Consider the following 16289-nt stretch of genomic DNA (forward strand, 5'->3'; position numbering starts at 1 on the left):
TCACAGAACCAAGGGGCACGGGGTGACGGGCCAGCAGCTAGAGGCGGGGAGCGGGGACACCCCCCGCACCTCTGGCTTTTGACGAGGAAGGGTCTCCGCTCAGCAGAGCGTCTATTTACAGGGCCCCACACTAGGGTTGCATATGCGATGGGGGATGGGTGGGGGGGAGGAGGGTGCCCCGGCCTCTGGCGACACGGCCTCCCCAGCCCTGGCCCCAGTCCGTGGCCTGTGGCTCGGTCAATGCCGGGCCTTTGGGGAGCCAGAGGCTGGGAGGAGGCGGGTGCCAGCCCCCAGGTTACAGTCAGTGCCTTTGAGTAAAAAGAGGGGTGCAGTGGGGGGTGGAGTAAGGCCCTGGAGGTGAGGCCCCCTGTCACCCACCTCGGTGGGGATGGTGTATCCAAGATGGCAGCTCCTCAGTGGCCACAAGGAAGGGCGGCCATGTTGGAGGGTGGGGGGACAGCACGGGTCGGGGAACAAGGGCAGGGAGACGGGATTGCTCCGGCTGGTTGGAAGGCCAGCCCTCTCTCGGGCCCATCCCTGAGCTGGGGAGTCGGTAAGGAGGGTCCCCGCGGACACGGGTGGCCACTGTATGGCTAGCAGGTGAGGAGACGTCTCCAAATCAGAACCCAAAAAGGGACAGAATGGGGCGGGGAGGTGCTGGGGGGGAGGGACACGGCAGAAACACAAAAACCCCGCAGTCCTGCCTGCAAGGCGAGCCCCCGTGGTAAAGCACAAATACCTCAGAAGGCTTCGCCCTCACCCGTGACTTCCTGACCCCCTTCTCACCTCGGGGAACAGAAGTGGATTCTACGTCTGTGGTGGGTTTCTTTTTTTATTATTTTGTACAAAAATAAATCGACTTTTAGGAATTTCTGTTTGCTCTCTCTCGCTCTCTCTCGCTCTCTCTCTCGCTCTCTTATTTTTTTTTTTGTCTTTTTGACTTTTCATAGAAGTTGGTTGCAACTTGTAAACATGTTTTTAAATTAAGAATTAAGATAAAGTGTAGTACCCGTTCTGTTACAAAGTGCCAAGACTTCTATTTGTGGTTGGTTGTCTTGTTGTTTTTTTTTTTTTTTTTCCTTTCATTTTTGTAAAATCTTGTTTTTATTGCTTTTGTGACATTGGAACTTCTGGACACTCTCGCTCCCCACATCCCTGCCACCGTGAGACCCTGCGTTGCCTCTGCTCTTGGCTCTCTCACCCCACAGTCGCCTGCTCCTCTGAGGAAAAGTATATTTTATATATATATATATCTATATATAAATTTTGTTTTTAAGGAGGAAAAGAGAAAAAAAAAATCTAAAAAGTGCTTTTAAAAATCGGGACAGGGCTAGGGGAAGGGGAGAGGGTGAAGACAAAAAGTTTCGAATCTCCAAACGTCTCATGGGGTCTGGGGTGGGCCTGGGTAGGGGGACCAAGACGGGGGTGGCAGGGGCGCCCTGAGTGACGGCCCGCAGGTCCCGCCGGGTTGTAAGTGCCGTGAAGGAAGGCGGCGGGGGCCCTTGGGGAGTCACCCTGGTACCCTCCCCCCACTTCCCCGTCTTCTCCCCTTTCACCACGCCTGGAAATAAATAGATTTGTGTCGCGGTGGCCAGGAGATCCGGGGGACCACAGGCAGGGACGGGAGGCGGGGAGATAGTCGGGGAGACGGAGGGGGAGACCCCCACTTCGGAAGTGCCCTGAGGAAGGAGGGTGGGGGTGCGGATGGGGCCGTTTTAACGTCCGCTCACAGCGGACACAAATCATTTTTAAGGTCTTATCTCAAAAGACTCTAGAAATCAGCGGGGGCGGGGCAGGGCGAGGAAAAGAAAAGCCCCCCCCCCACAGCCATCCCCGGCCCACGCCCCCGTGACCACCCTCACCCCTGCCGGGACCTGGGGCCCTGATCGGGCCTCCGATGGGACCCCAGACCCCGAACTGCGGGGCGCCCGGGGAGCTCAGAATCCTCGTATCCCACAAAAACCCCAAGCTGAGCCCCGAAAGCCATCGACGGGGTGGGGGGCAAGCAGGGCTGGGGGTGGGGTGGGGCGAGGGTCCCCGTGGAGGGAGAGAACATCATGAAGGAGAAAAATCTGAGAAAAGCACTACCCTAGATTCTGTGACGCTTCATATATATATATCTGTATATATATATATATAGATATAGATATCTGTATATAGATAGATTTCTTTTTTTGTGTTTTTGGGGGGTGGTGGGTGATTTGCTCTCTCTCTCTCTCTTTCTCGGGTTTCTGTTTTCTCTTTTTTTGGTTTTCAAGCGAGTCCGGCCGCGAAGCTGCCATCGGCGGTGGCCCCGGCGCCCCCGTCGCCTCCCCCAGCGGCGCCCGCTACATTCAACCTGCCCAGGCCGTCGGGGCTGGCCTCGTCCTCATCCTCGTCCTCGTCCTTAAAGTGCTTCTCCTGGCCATTGCGCCGCGCGTCCGGCGAGCCGGGCGGGGCAGGGGCGCCGGGTGGCACAGGGGCCCCCGGGGCAGGGGCGGGGTCGGGCCCCCCAAGCCCGCCACCCCGCACCCGGGGCTTGCGGCCGCGGCGTGAGGGCACGCCGTTGCAGCCGTCCTTCTTGAGGTGTCTGTGCAGGTGGTCGGAGCGCACGAACGTCTTGCAGCAGCTGTCGCACTGGTAGGGGCGCAGGCCAGTGTGGACGCGCATGTGGTTTTTCAGGTCGTAGTTGTGCGCGAACGCCGCCCCGCACTGCTGGCACAGGTACGGCTTCTCGCCCGTGTGCTTCCTCATGTGCACCTTGAGCTTGTCCTGCCTGTGGACGGGCCGAGGGTCAGCTGGCGCCCGGCCGGGCCCCTGCCCGGGATGGAGGCCCCCCGTCCCCGCCAGCCTCGGCACGGGGAAACCGGGACCCTTGCGGAAAGGTGGGCTGTGGCAGGGGGGGGCCCCGCTTTGGCAGGGGGTGCCCCCGTTTTGCGGGGAAAGGGGGTGCGGGTCCCCATTCTGAGAACAGCACCAAGGAACCCACGGAGGTGTGAAAAGGGGCTTGGACCCCGCTCGCTGTGTGGCCACGGGGAAATGGCTGAACCTCTCTGAAACCCAATTTTTTTTTTTTTTTTTGGCCGCACTGCAGGATCTTAGTTCCCCCACCAGGGAATCAAATCCATACCCCCTGCAGTGGAAGCGCAGAGTCTTAACCACTGGACCACCAGGGAAGTCCCACTCGGGAAGTCCCACTGAAACCCTTTTCTTATGCAGAGGAGGAGGAAGATAACAGGCCTCCCTCCCACCTGGGGCTCTGCCCAGTGGCAGGGGGATGGCTTCACACTACAGGCATTTACTGAGCACCTGCTGCATAGGAGACCCCGTTCCAGGTGCTGAAAATGCTACTAAGCTGTCCTGGCTTTAGCACTGAAAGTTCTGTGTCCTGGGAAACCCCTCAGTCACTGAAAATCCAGGGCAGCTGGTCACAGTAGTAACCAAGTCCCCACCCCAGGGACCCCACCCCCTACCCCCAGTTCCTGCCAGATCTCCCCTCACCTCTGCCTCACTCTGCTCTGGCCACACTGGCTTCCTGGCTGTCACCCCAACATGCTGATAACAATGAGCCTACCTCAGGGCCTTTAAACATGCTGTTCTGGCTACCTGGAGCACTTTTTTCCCTCCCAGATCTTCACAGTTGAATTTCAGCCCAAACGTGATCCCCTCAGAGAGGCCCTCCCAGACTCCCTCAACCCCGGTCCCTCATGCCACCACCTTTGTTTCTCATCTGTCTCCCGGACTGGACTGTGAGCCCTGAAAACAGGAACTGGGTATGATTCCAGGGCCCCTCCATGCCCATCTCACCCACAGGGAACTGTGTGAACCTGGCTCAGCCTGGGGCCTTTGGCCCACAAAGCTGGTCACCATATCAGTTCTGGGGTGACTATGGCCCAGGTGTTGCTCTGTCCCCCTGAGCCCCTGAAATGTGGCTGGTCCAAGGTGAGATGTGTAAGAAGTGCAAAAGGCACCCCAGATTCTGAAGACTTCATTTGCTCAATGTACTGTACAATATCTCATTTATAATTTTGCTTATTGATCACATATTAAAATAGAACTAATGGATTATGTTAAAATATGATTAAAATTACTTTCACCTGTTTCTTTCACTTTTTAAAAATGTGGCTGCCAGAAAATGTAGAGTCACGGAGGTGGCTCACATGATATTTCTATTGTACTATGCTGGTCCATAGTGATGGGGGTGGGTTCCTGCCTGGAATCCACAAGGCAGGGGCAGGGACCTGGGTCTCCAGAGCTCTGGGTAGAATCTGACCTGCTCCTTGCTGCAGACTCTTATGCTCCACTGAGTCACTCGGGGTCTCTCCCTTCTGATGCCCACCAGACTGAGAGCTTCTTCAGTGCCAGGACTAATAAACTCCTACTCATCCTTCAAAGCCCCACCGGAAATGCCCCTCCTCCTCCAGGAAATCTTTCCCAACCCCAAGACAAAGGCTTGCACCCCCCTCCCCCCAGGCTCTTTCAGTCCCAAGTCCCTCCCTCTGGCACCTCCCACAGAGCTGGCGTCCCTGCTTGGCCTAACTTCTATGGCTTCTTACTGTTCTGAGGATCAAGACCTGGCCCTTTGCAACCAGACCCCCTGCCTATTCTCTGGCCTCGTTACACCCCAACGTGAGCCAGCAGAACCTGGGCCGCAACAAACTCATCACTCCCTGGATTAACTTGAGCTGCTACCAGAAAGAGGATAGCAATGGCCAGGCGCTTCCTGCCACCCCCTACCCCGCCTCCTCGGAGCCGGCTAACATGGTCTCCCAGTTGTCCCGCTCAGACCCTGGGGCCAGGTCACGGAGGGAACACGAGGGACTTGGATTATTCTAGCACTGTACAGAGATGTCCCTAGCTGAGGCTTGGAGGCTCAGAGAGGGGAAGTGACTTGCCCTGAGTTGCACAGAGGGTTGGGGGCTGTCCCAATGTGGGGTGGGGGTGGAGGAAGCCCCAGTTTCATCACCTCAAGCCCCGGCCTGGGTAATTATAGCCCCGGCCGCCACAGGCCCTGCTTACTCAACTCTCTAGTGTGACTCAGAGAGGCCCCTGGGCTCCCCAGCCTGGAGGGAGGGGTGGGGGCTGGGGCCCTGGGGGGCAGAGAGGAGCCAGGTGGGCACCTGGGAGGAAGAGGCCTGGCCTGGTGGCCCTCTCTATGCCTCAGTTTCCTAGAACGGCAAACAGGATCAGCCCCGGGTTGAGGGTGGGGTGGCCAAGAGAGCTCCAGGCCAGAAGGTGAAACAGCCTGGCTGAGGGTGGGGGCGTGGGACAAGGTGTCACCTCTCCAGGCTCTGGCTTGCTGGGCCTCCACCAGGCTGCTCCTCCCAGGCTCCAGGACCCCTGAGGGCAGGACCCACAGCCAGCCCAGTCCACCATCTCCACATCTGGAGCAAGAGGGAGGCCCCTAAGACCAGCGGCACCCCGATCTCACCAAAGAGGGGGAGCCAGGCCACCCACCAGGCTGCCTGCCTCCCGGCCAGTGCCCTTTACCCCTGCCTGGCACTCCTGGGCCCTGGAGTCCCAGCCACACCCTCCTCTCCTGGCTTGCTGGGGAGGGGGCCCAGGTGCTGGTCCAGGGGGTCAGCTCCCAGATCCTGTCCCCACAGGGCAGGGCCGGGAAGCTGGGACAATGGCCTCTTTCTTCGGCCTGGGTGGGTGTGGCTTGGGGAACCCCGGGGCTGGTGAGGGTAGGGGGTGATGCTGAGTCACCCAGCCTGGCTAGGCCCCCACATACCAGCCCCCCGCTCCCACTGGGCTGGCCCACAAGGCCCAGCCTGCCACCTCTGGACTCTTAAGACCAGATCGCAAAATCCCCCCAGCCTGGCCTGAAACTCCTCCTGTCCAGGGACCAAGCCCAACGGCTCCCGTGCCCTTTTCCCTCCACTGGCTGTGGCGATTCCCTAAGCTAAACTGGCCTCAGGGCCTTTGCACTGGCTCTTCCCTCTGCCTCTCCCTTTCCCTCTCCCCACGGCTCCCTCCTTCTCCTCCTTCAGCTCTCAGTCCTCAGGGAAGCCTCCCTGTTTAAGGCAGCACCTACAGCCACACCCCGACCCTGTTCTCTGCTCTTTTCCTCCCTGGCACTTTCCACCAACTAGTGTTATCGGTTCTGCGGTTTTATCTTGCACATGCTCTGTCGCCCCCACGGGGATTTTGGCTTGTCCCTCCACTTCTAGAACAGGGCCTGGCACCCAGCAGGCACTCCATAAATGTTGGCTGAATGAAGCAAGTCCCCCGGGCTCAAGGAAGACTTCAAAGTTACCTAATGACCAGAACTCCCTGCTCCCGGTGGGGCTGTCACCCTCTCCCAAGGCCCAAATGCTCCAGTCGGGATGAGAAGAACCACCCAGGGAAAAAGAAGAAAAGCAACTCCTTGGGCCCTTCCTTCCAACCTCACGCAGGTCGGCACCGCCTGGCACGCTTTATGTTCTTGTGGTCACCTTGTTTAGGGCCTGCACGGCACCGCCCACCCAGGCTCTCTCGACAGGCGCATGGGGGTCGGGGGTGCCCCGATGGACAAGGCATCCTTGCAGGGCAGGGCGCGGTGTTGTCTTAGCACGCGGAGGCAGGGTGTGAGCGCGCTCGCGCAGGGCGGGGAAGGGGGTCCCCGTGTGGCTGCTTTTGGGGCAAACGGCCCCCAGGGAGCACCCCCCGCCCCCCGCCCCCCGCCGCGGTGGCGCCGGCTCACCTGGTGAATCGGACCTTGCAGATGTTACACTCGTAGGGCTTCTCGCCCGTGTGGGTCCGGATGTGCCGCGGCAGCTTGCCGGCGCCCTGGATGACCTTCTCGCAGATGGGGCACTTCTGGAAGGCCTTAGCCCGGATCTTCTTCTCTGCCTTCTGCGACCAGGCCGGGTAGACGTCGCCGTCGTGGGCGCCACTGAAGTATTTCAGGTAGTAGTCCACGACGCCCTTGTCATCCGCCCGTGACTCCTCGTCGCTGTCCCCCGCCGTCGCTGCTCCTGCCCGGCCCACCGACGACATCATCTGCTGCAGCAGCGTGCTGGCCGCCAGCCCGTCCGTGTCGGCCCCGTCCCCGTCCTCGCCCTCGGCCGTGCCTGACAGGAAGCCCGGAGAGTCGCCCGGCTCTGGGGCCGCCTCTGACAGCGAGGCTGCCTCCTCCTCCCCGCCCCGGCCATAGTGGCCGTTCTGTGTGGCGGTGGACGGCTGGGCCACTGGGGGTGGGAAGAGGCCCCCGGCGGGGGCGTCGTCATCCCGCTCCGGCCACAGACCTGGGTTGCTATCTCCCTCATCCCCGTCCCCAGCCGGGGGCCGCTCGGCTGGGGGGCCGGGCCCGTAGAAGTCCAAGCCATTGCAGTCGCCGGCAGCCACGGCGGCCACGGCGGCGGCCACGGCCTCCTTGGTGGCGTCTAGGTCATCGTCGGATGCGCCAAAGGCAGACCATGGGAATGAGGCGGCGGCGGCAGGCAGGCTGTTCATGGGGTTGCTCTGGAAGAACTCGAGGTACTCCTTGGCGCGAAGGAGGTTTCGCTGATCAATTTGATCTACGAGGTCCAGCTGGCCGGCATCTGCACCCGCATCGGCCGCCAGGATCTGCCGGTCGAGGAGGTCGGCGCAGACATGGCTCACGGCGGGGATCTCGAGCAGGCGGGCGGCGCTGAGGATGTCGCCCACGTTGGCCGTGCTGACGGTGAGCGTGGCCGTATAGGCGAAATCCATGAGGGCCGTGAGCGCCTCGGCGCTGACGAAGTCGATCTCGTACACGTTCTGCTGGTCCACCACGGCGCCCGACGTGAAGAGCTTCTTGAAGTACTGGCTGCAGGCAGCCAGCACCGAGCGGTGCGTGGGGAACTCACGGCCCTCCACCAGGATCACCACGTCGCACAGCAGGCCCTGCGTCCGCTGCTCGTTGAGTCCACTCAGAATGTCGCTGCTGTGGTCGGGGAACGGGATCCCGATGGGGCCGTCCACGCCGCCGGCCATCTTCCGCGCCGAGACCTGCAGCGCCGGGGAGGAAGGGGCGGTCGTGAGAGACAGGGAGGGCCGGGCCAACTGGCCAGGCTGAGAGGCCCTCAGAAAGTAGTGCCCCCCCTCCCTGCCCCCCCTCCCCCCCCAGCCTCAGTTTCCCCAGCTCTGCATCAGGATGGTCCATGGCTGGTTCTGCATCATCAAAGTGAGAGGATGTTGGCGAAACCCAACTGGGTGCTTCAGAGATGAACACCGGCCCCCCTCCCCGCTTTACGAGAGAGGGGAGTGCCTGTCCAAAGGACAATTTGAAGTGGCGTGGGAGCACACAGAAGGTGCTCAATAAATGCCCGACACAAGTTGTTTCCTAATGAATCTGAGCACGGGATTCTGCCCATGCCCTCTCTAGGAGGCCACAGCGGTGACAATAAGGCACCCACTGTGCGCTGCCCTGGCTGAGCGCCCAGCAGTCCCAGAGGCAGCACCGTCTCCACCGCAGAGGTGAGAAAACGAGGCTCGGGCTCAGGAAGTCCCAGGGCCCCATGGCTGCACCTCAACTCAAACCCAGGGCAACTGACCCAAGAGCCAATATCCAACCAGCATGGCCGTCCATGCCTGCCTAGCCCCTCGGCCTCCCTAACCTTCTCTCCTGCCTCCTGGTCGGGCCCAGTTCTCTTGGGGGGCTCTGACTCAACAGGAAGGGGTAAGGCCAAGACCCAGGGACCTGGCCAGGGTCAGCAGGGCCGTGGGCGTGCCCTGGTGGGGTGGGGCGGTGACTCTGCAGGACAGACCCCTTCCTGCCCTGTGGAGCCCCTAGGACGTGGCTCAACCCTCGCAGTGAGTAACTGGGGGAAACCAGGCCAATGCCTGATGCTCCTCCCTGCCCACTCAAGCTGACCCTGTCAAGGAGGAGTGGGGGGCCAGGGGCCTCCTGCCCACTTCCTGCCTGGCCAGCCCCTCTCCTTTTGGCCACCCTGTTTGCACTGTTCAGCCCGGGACAAGGCCCTGCCACTCTCTGGGCCTCAGTCTCCCCATCTGTCAAATGGGCGGAAGTCTTTGGAAAAGCAGGGCCATGGGGGGGACTCTGTCCCACCCCTCTCCCCCGCCTCCTATTTTCCGCCTTCCCCTGGGCTGTGACTCATCCACCCACTTGGGCGCTTGTGCAACCCTCTGGCTCTGTCCCCACCCCTCCACCCTCTCCGGGGAGCCCCCGGCTGCCCCAAGCCACCCAACAAAACCCACATTCCTCTGGGCCCAGCCAGCCTGCTTTCAGGCCAGAGCCTCTGCGTGTCTTTGGGGAGAGGGCCTGAACCGGGCCTTCCTCAGCCTCCTAAAGACCCCAGGACTCCCAGCTGGGTAACCCAGCTCAGGTCTAACACAGATCCCTCCCACTGTGCCTCTAGTGGGATACAGGCGGCTGGCCCGGCAAGGGAGCTGGGCTTGGTCTGGTCAGTCCTAAGGCCAGGGTAGGCCTGTCCCGACCCAGGGCAGCCCTGCGAATGGGGTCCAGGCCTATGGGGCCGACACAGAGGCCTTTGTGTGGCGTGCAGGCGGCCAGTACAGTTCCCGGGACGCTTCTCTCCGCCACCCGCCCTCTTTCCCGCCGACCGCACCAGCTGCTTAGCTCCCGCCTCTGTTCCGCCAGCCCGCGGTGGGTGGCGGGGCAGGCTCAGATGTGGCTGCTGGGAGCAGGAGGAAGGGGATGGGGGCGCGACCCCCCCCCAAGGCTCGGCCACGGGAAGCCTCGGCAGAGCCCCCTGTGGCGGCTTCCACCCCCTGCCACCATCTGCCGTCTGGCCCCGGGCCCCAGGGAGCGAGTGGGCAGATGGGACTCCGGATCAGACCGGCCTCGGCCCCTCCTCGCCCCTCCTCTGATCCGGGCCACCAACGTGCCAAGATGGCCACCCTGGCCCTGCTTGCCAGTGTCCCCTCAGGGGTCCTCCTGGGGCCTCTAGGTCGAGACCTGAATTGGTCCAGGTGACTCACCCCTCGCCACGGCCCCTCCACCCCCGCCTTCCCACCGGCACCAAGCCCACCGGGCCAGGCGCTGGCACATCCTTACTTCAAGCGTGAAGCTGCCCAGGCTCCCACTTGCTGGAAGCCACCTGGCTGGGAAGGAGCAAGCTCTGGCCTTGAACCTGGCCTGGGGCAATGTACCCAGCCCTGGGCCTGGATCTCCACCAGCTGGAGGAGCCGGGCCACATGCTAAGAGCCTGTTGTGTGGGGCAGCCCTTGGGTCTGGGTTGGGTCTGAGGGTCCGCACCCCTGTCCTTTCCCAGCTGGGGCCTCTATTTCCCGCACATAATCATCTGAGACCCTCCCCCAAAGGGCAGGGCCTGGGGCAATACCAGCCAAGGAAAGCCCCAGGGAAGTAGCATGACCCCCATTTACAGATGAGAACACCAAGGCCCAGAGACAGCTAGAATCCAGGCCAGGGGCACCCAGCAAGGCTGATCCAGGAGCCGACAGAGGCGAGAGGCTGGGGGTCCCCCAACCCTCCCTCCCCGGCACCTCCCAGCCAGCCACAGCCCCTTCCCTGGCCCTGGAAACTAAACTGACCCAACCCTCTCTCCAGGAACACACGCCACCTGCCTGCCACGCCTGGGGCCACTGCCCTCCCCCTGCCCGGGGCCTCTCAGGGCCCTCCCTGTAAGAAAGCAGAGGAAGACCCTGCCAGGTGGGAGGAGTCACGTGGGGTCCAGGCAGCAAAAAGCACCTACTACTGAGCACCCACTGTGCGCCACAGCACCGTCTCACCAGGAGAGCCCTGTGGCTCCCTTCCTGGCTCTAAGAGGCCCTGCTGGCACCTGACACCTAGTAGGTGCCCTGACACGTGGCGGTCTCCTCGGTAATGATGAGCCAACGAAAATTCTCTCCTCCAGGAAGCCTCACCCCCTCAACGACCAGGGTCCCCTGAGCCCAGGCCTGCACCCACCCAGGGCCCCGCGTTTCATCACAGCTCCACCCCGACACTCGCCCCCATGGGATTTCCGGGGCCGTTCGATGCTGACTCGGCGGCTCGGCGGCTGGCCGAGGGGCAGGTCTCAGCAGGCTCTTCCTGGGCTGGAGGTGGGGCGCCCTCCTCCCTCTGGGCTGCTCCCAAGCCACCCTCCACCCCCCGCCCCCAGCCTCCCCTGGGCAGTGCACGGTAGGGGCGCAGCAAACGACAGGAGGAACCAAAGACCAAAGAGCTATGTGCTGGAGAGCCCACACCCAGCCCCACCCACCTGGCTGGCAGGCACACCCAGTACCAGGGGACCGTGCCAGTCCCACCTCCAATCTAACCTAGGGTCACTTGCTGCAGCAGGCAGCAAGGACCCGGGCCTGCTTTTTGCCCTCCCAGGGGGCCTCCTCTGTGCCCTGGGACCTTCAAGAACTAACTGGACCCTGGGCTTTAGAGATGAGGAGAGGCTCAGGGAGGTGTTAAGGCCAGGGCAAGGTCACACAACAGACCGGCAGCCAGGCTGGGACTCAGATGCTCTGACTTGAGCCGGCCTGAGCTGACATCTCTCAACTACTGGGGATGCAGGGAGAGGTCAGGAGCGTCCTGACTTGGTCCCAGGAACAGCAGGTGTCACCCAGGAAGGACCCTAGGATTGTGGGAAAGGTGTCCCAAGCATGGGAAACAGCAGGGACAAAGGCCCAGCGGTGGGCACCTGGGAGAGGGGCAGGGGAAGGAGGCTGGAGAGTCCCCAAGGTCAGGTGCAAGGTGAGGGCTGGGGCCGGGCCTCCTCCTCTCCCCCACACTCCTCAGGGGGTGGCCAGCAGTGGATAGGTAGGTAATTGCCACCTGACGCCTTCCTGGAGGAGTGTCCAGGGATGCGGGCAGCTTAACAGGGGGTTAAGGCCTCCCTCCCTACAACTCAGGGAGAGAATGAAAGGAAACTATATAAGGGACCTCTAACACCTACTACCTGCCACAGCAGCCCGCATCCATATCCTGGCTCCTCCATTTCCAAGCTGGGTGAACCTGGGCCAAGAAAAGCACCTCTCTGTGCCTCATTTTCCTTGGGGGTTGTGACAGTGGCAAAGGGTTCCACTCTCATCCTCTTAGCAAACTTTGGCCTAGGACCTACTGTGTGCCAGGGACAATCCCCAAAGGCCCTATGAGGCAATTTACCCCCTCCCTTGTGGACTGGGGGCTTTGAACTTCACCTCTGAACGTCATTCCAGGAATCCAGCCCCCTCCCCAACTACTGTGTACCAAGGAAATGTGTGGTGAGCCCCAGGAGGAAGCTGAGCCATCATGTGTATGGGGGGGAAAACCAGGCCCAGAGAGGGTAGGCGGCCGCCCCAAGGTCACACAGCAAGTCTGGCGCCCAGGTATGGCTGCCAGGCCAGTGCCCGGCCGCCCCCGCCCCCTCCCAGCCTGGCAGCCTGTGTTGCAAGGTTGGTCCTGACGGTTTACCCCGCCCCGACCTGGTGCCAATCCCCGCCTGGCCGAGTACCGAGGCCGGGGTTTAATGGGACAGGAATGCAACGTCCTGATCAGGAGGTGGGGGACACCAACGGCTCAGGGTGACTGCTGGCTGCCAGCTGTCAGCCTGCCCCCTACCCGCCTGTCCTCGAAGGCCTCCCTCCAGGCCAGACACCAGCAGACAGGCCCTCGGCCATTTTATGTGTCCATTTATTGCCCTAAATGGGGAGGGGCTTCCTGCCCGGGCCTTAAAGGGCCAGAGGCAGGAAGGTTGCAGGCCCAGTGGGAAGTGTGTGTGTGGAGGCTGGTGGGGGTGGGGATTAGGAGGTCATGGGGATCCCATCTGAGCCCCAACTCATGGGTGGGGCTGAGGCCCACCCTGTTCCCACGCTCTGAGTGCTGTCGTGGGCCAGGAAGTACAGCCCCGACACCAAGACCAGCTTCCAAGAGGAAGCCCTGTGAAGAAAGAGCCATTTTCAGTGGAAGTGGAAGGAATAAGCTTCCTGTCACCGGGAGTAACCAAAGCCAGGCTTCAGAGAATCCCATCTGTGTCTACACTGCCCTCAACTCAGGCTGCACCTGCTTATCCAAGATGCCCAGGAGAGGCCTGGGTGACTTCCATCCAGACTGCTCCCTCCCTCCCCTGAGGCCAGCTTGTCACCTGGAGGTGCCTGTACCACCCCCAGCCCCACCCACAGCCTGAGCAGGTGGACTGCTCGGCCTGGAAACCCCAAAGGGGTGCTTGGCCCACTGGGGCCCCAGTGTCCTATGCCTACAAATTCAGCCAGTTCCTTCCTATCAAACACGTCCTGATGGGAGGTGGGACCGAGCCTTGTTTTCCAGTCAAACCAGAAAGGCGTGGGTGAGGACATTTCCACCGAGTGGCCGTCCACAGCCTGCTGGGGGGACAGATGGAGGGGCTGGTCCTTTGGCCAGATTCTCCACAGGGCGCCTTCCGCGCTTTGGTGCTCCAAAGACTCGGGACTCAGGCCGCAAGGGCAGGGGCTGTTCCTCAACAGGGCTTGACGGGGGCCTGGTCTGGATCACCTCAGCATCAATCCTCATAGCTCTGGGAGGAAGGATCTGTAACCACTGCCCCACTTCACAGGCCAGGAAACAGAGGCAACTTGCCCAGGGTCACACAGCAGAGCTGGATTTGAACACGGGTCATCTGTCTGGCTCCATCTGGCCAAACTAACTAGTCCTCCCAGGGTTCCACCCTCCTCCCCCACCACAAACACTGCCCCCAGGTACCAGCAGGGGACTAAATCCCCCCACCCTGGGGGCCTCAGTGCAGGGAGGACAGCTTATTCTCACGCCCCCTCAAAGCTGCCCTGTGATAGCCCAGAAAAGGAAGAGGTTTGCCTGAGGTCACACAGGGAGCCTGGGGCAGGGCTGGAGTCCAGCTGACACCTGTGAACTCAGGGCATCAGAATAGAGATGCAAGAGGGCTCCCCCAGGCCCTGACACCACACAGCAGTCACTCAACAAACATTCCTGGGGAAACACTGAGTAAATCCTCACTTTTGGCCTAAAGGTAATCTCCCCATTGTATCGATGGCAAAACTGAGGTTGGCAGAAGGGAGGTGACCTCCCGAGGTGGACCTCAGGTGGAGCGGAGGGCTGGGCTGAGATTGGACCACGGTGGCCCCCACCCAAGCCTGTTCCTCTGGTCTCCACTGCCCAGGGCTGTTGCAGGGTGGTTTATGGTCTATCAGGTGCCTGGAGCACAAGATGACAGGTGGGGGGGGTGCCTCAGACACACACACCCTCCAGCAGAATCCCTGCTGTGTCCTGAGCTGACCCAGGTGCTTCCTCCATGAGGGAGGCAAGGAAAGGGAACACAGGTGGATCTGCAGGCAGTACCTGGGGGGAACCCACAACCACCTCATTTTACAGAGAAGGATGCTCAGTCTCCAAAAGGCCATGGGGCTTGTCCAAGGTCACAGAGCAAGTGCGCCAGCATTTGATACCCCTGTGGACCCCCTCCTCGGGCCAGCTCTGCTTCAGAGGGGCTGGCCTTGACTCTTGGCTCTGGGAGGTGACCCGGGTCTCCTCGGAAATAATGGGTTGTAAAAACACAGAGCCCTGCCAGTCTACAGGGGCCAAGGTGCCAAGGGGCGGGGCTGCAGCTCAGATGGGGTGGGAAGGGCCTGCCTCAGAAGGCTGGGAGGCAGGGAGGCTGAGGCCCCTGCTGTGTGACCTTGGACACCTTGCTGCCCCTCTCTGAGCCTCACTGTCCTCTTGGGGCAAAGGCTCCATGTGGCAGACAGGTGCCTGCTGTCAACCTCCAGGCCCTCTGGAAGACAGGTGGGCCGGCGCCCCTCGGCTGTGACACACAAAGGACTTTGGACGCGTTCTAAACTAGAAGGCAGGACCACAAGGGTCAGACCCAGCTCTGGCTGGGTGACCTTGGGCTGCTCTCTGCTTCCCCCAGGGCCTCAGTCTTCCCTGCCCCACAAAGCACCACTCTGAGCCTTGCTCTAAGTCCCTGAGGCCCCACGCTAGCGTCTGGCCTCCCCTCCTGGTCTCAGTTTCCTCGTATGGCATCGGGGACCTCCACCAGCCCGACCAGCTTATGGGTCAGAGGGTTCCAAGGAAAAGAAGGGAAGGAAAAATGCCAACACAAGGTATAGCTATTGCCTCGAGAACCTTCCCCACTGGACGAAGGCTGAGCACTGCCGGGCCTCAGTCTCTCACACAGATAAAAGGGTGCATGGGCTCCCCGCAGCCACCGGCTGCCGAGGGCCTCTGCTGAGAGTTGCGTGGCTCCCCGCCCGGGCCAGGGTGCTGACTGGCCACCACGCAGCCAGTCAGCCAATCAGAACTGAATAATAAATACCCCCCCAAAGTGACCCACGAATTAAAATTTCAGTGTCCCCGTTGGCTCCTCTTTCCTTCATTAGGCATGCGGATCCCAGGGCTTCGCTCTTCCAGCCACTGGCTCCTGCCCCCCCTTCTCCCCTAGGCTCCCGTCTCCACAGCGATGGCTGGCGGTAAACAGAGCCCCGAGCCCAACCGATAAGTGCCAGGCCCCACCCGGGGTGGCCCTCGGGGGAGAATGTCCCCCTACCTGGAGCCTCCGGGGCCTGGGCAGCAGCAGGGCCTAGCCTGGACTCCCCGGACCTCTCCCAAGACCAGCTCTGCCAGTAGGAAGTGACCGGCTGGTCCTGGGGAGGGCCCCCCAGTGTGGGAGCGGCACACTCAGGGTTACGCCCTGGCCCTGTTGGGGTGGGGGTGGGGGGCTGACATGGAATCCTGGACGCCCTCTCCGGCCGGGCCTGCTCCGGCCCTGGTCCGGGAGGCAGCTGGCAAGGAGAGGGGGGTGGAGGAAGCCAAGCAAGCCCGCCACCCATGGGTGAGCCAGGTGGGCACACCCGGTGGAGGGGCACCAACACCTCTCTCACTTCCGTCGCCTGGCTAGGGGGAGAGAGGAGTTGCCTACCTCCCCCTGCCACCCCGCCAACTGCTGGCTACATTCCCCAAACATTTAGTGGGTGCCCACAGGGTGCCCGGGCCTGGTTGGACAGCAGTCTCTTGCCGCGGTCCACCGGACTCCCTCGCCGCCGGCCAGCGAGCGCGGACAGTGCCTCCCAGGACCCGCAAAGGCCTGGGCCCCGGCGGGTGCACTGGCCCCAGCTCAGGCCCCTGCCTGGTTCCCAGGCCCGGGGCTGGGGGAGGGGGCCGGTTCCTAGGCCGGGGAGGGAGGCAAAGCGAGGGAGGGGGCCGGATCCCACCAGTTCACCCCCTCCTCTGCCCGGGCTCAGGGTTCGCACGTGGTGGTGGCGTCAAGGGGAAGGAGGGGTGTCCGGGCCAGAGGAGACGGGGTCACGCGCTGTGGGGGCGCGGGCGGGGGACAGGGGTGCTCTCTGCTCCCTACCCCGGGGCCGGGGCCGGACGGCCGCGCGGGCAGGGCGAGGGGCCAGGCCGGTCCCCCCGCCCAGGGCTGAGTCAGGCCCGGGCGGGGGCA

At 62.1% G+C, this 16289-nt stretch overlaps 1 protein-coding gene across 1 annotated transcript in view; it reads right to left on the reverse strand.

Annotated features, from left to right (window-relative positions):
• Positions 1 to 2185: 2185 nt before the first annotated feature.
• The window catches only part of ZBTB7A (zinc finger and BTB domain containing 7A), a 14243-nt gene continuing 139 nt past the window's right edge, over positions 2186 to 16289 (reverse strand). Inside the window, exons 2-3 of the mRNA XM_007460514.1 lie at positions 6665 to 7935; positions 2186 to 2755 (exon numbers count right to left, since the gene is read on the reverse strand). Of these exons, the coding sequence (XP_007460576.1) occupies positions 2254 to 2755; positions 6665 to 7920 (1758 nt within the window). The 5' untranslated portion in view covers positions 7921 to 7935 and the 3' untranslated portion in view covers positions 2186 to 2253. The remainder of the gene's footprint in view (positions 2756 to 6664; positions 7936 to 16289) is intronic.

Source organism: Lipotes vexillifer, unplaced genomic scaffold, assembly GCF_000442215.2.
Source record: "Lipotes vexillifer unplaced genomic scaffold, Lipotes_vexillifer_v1.1 scaffold1011, whole genome shotgun sequence".
In the NCBI taxonomy this organism is placed as follows: domain Eukaryota; kingdom Metazoa; phylum Chordata; class Mammalia; order Artiodactyla; family Lipotidae; genus Lipotes; species Lipotes vexillifer.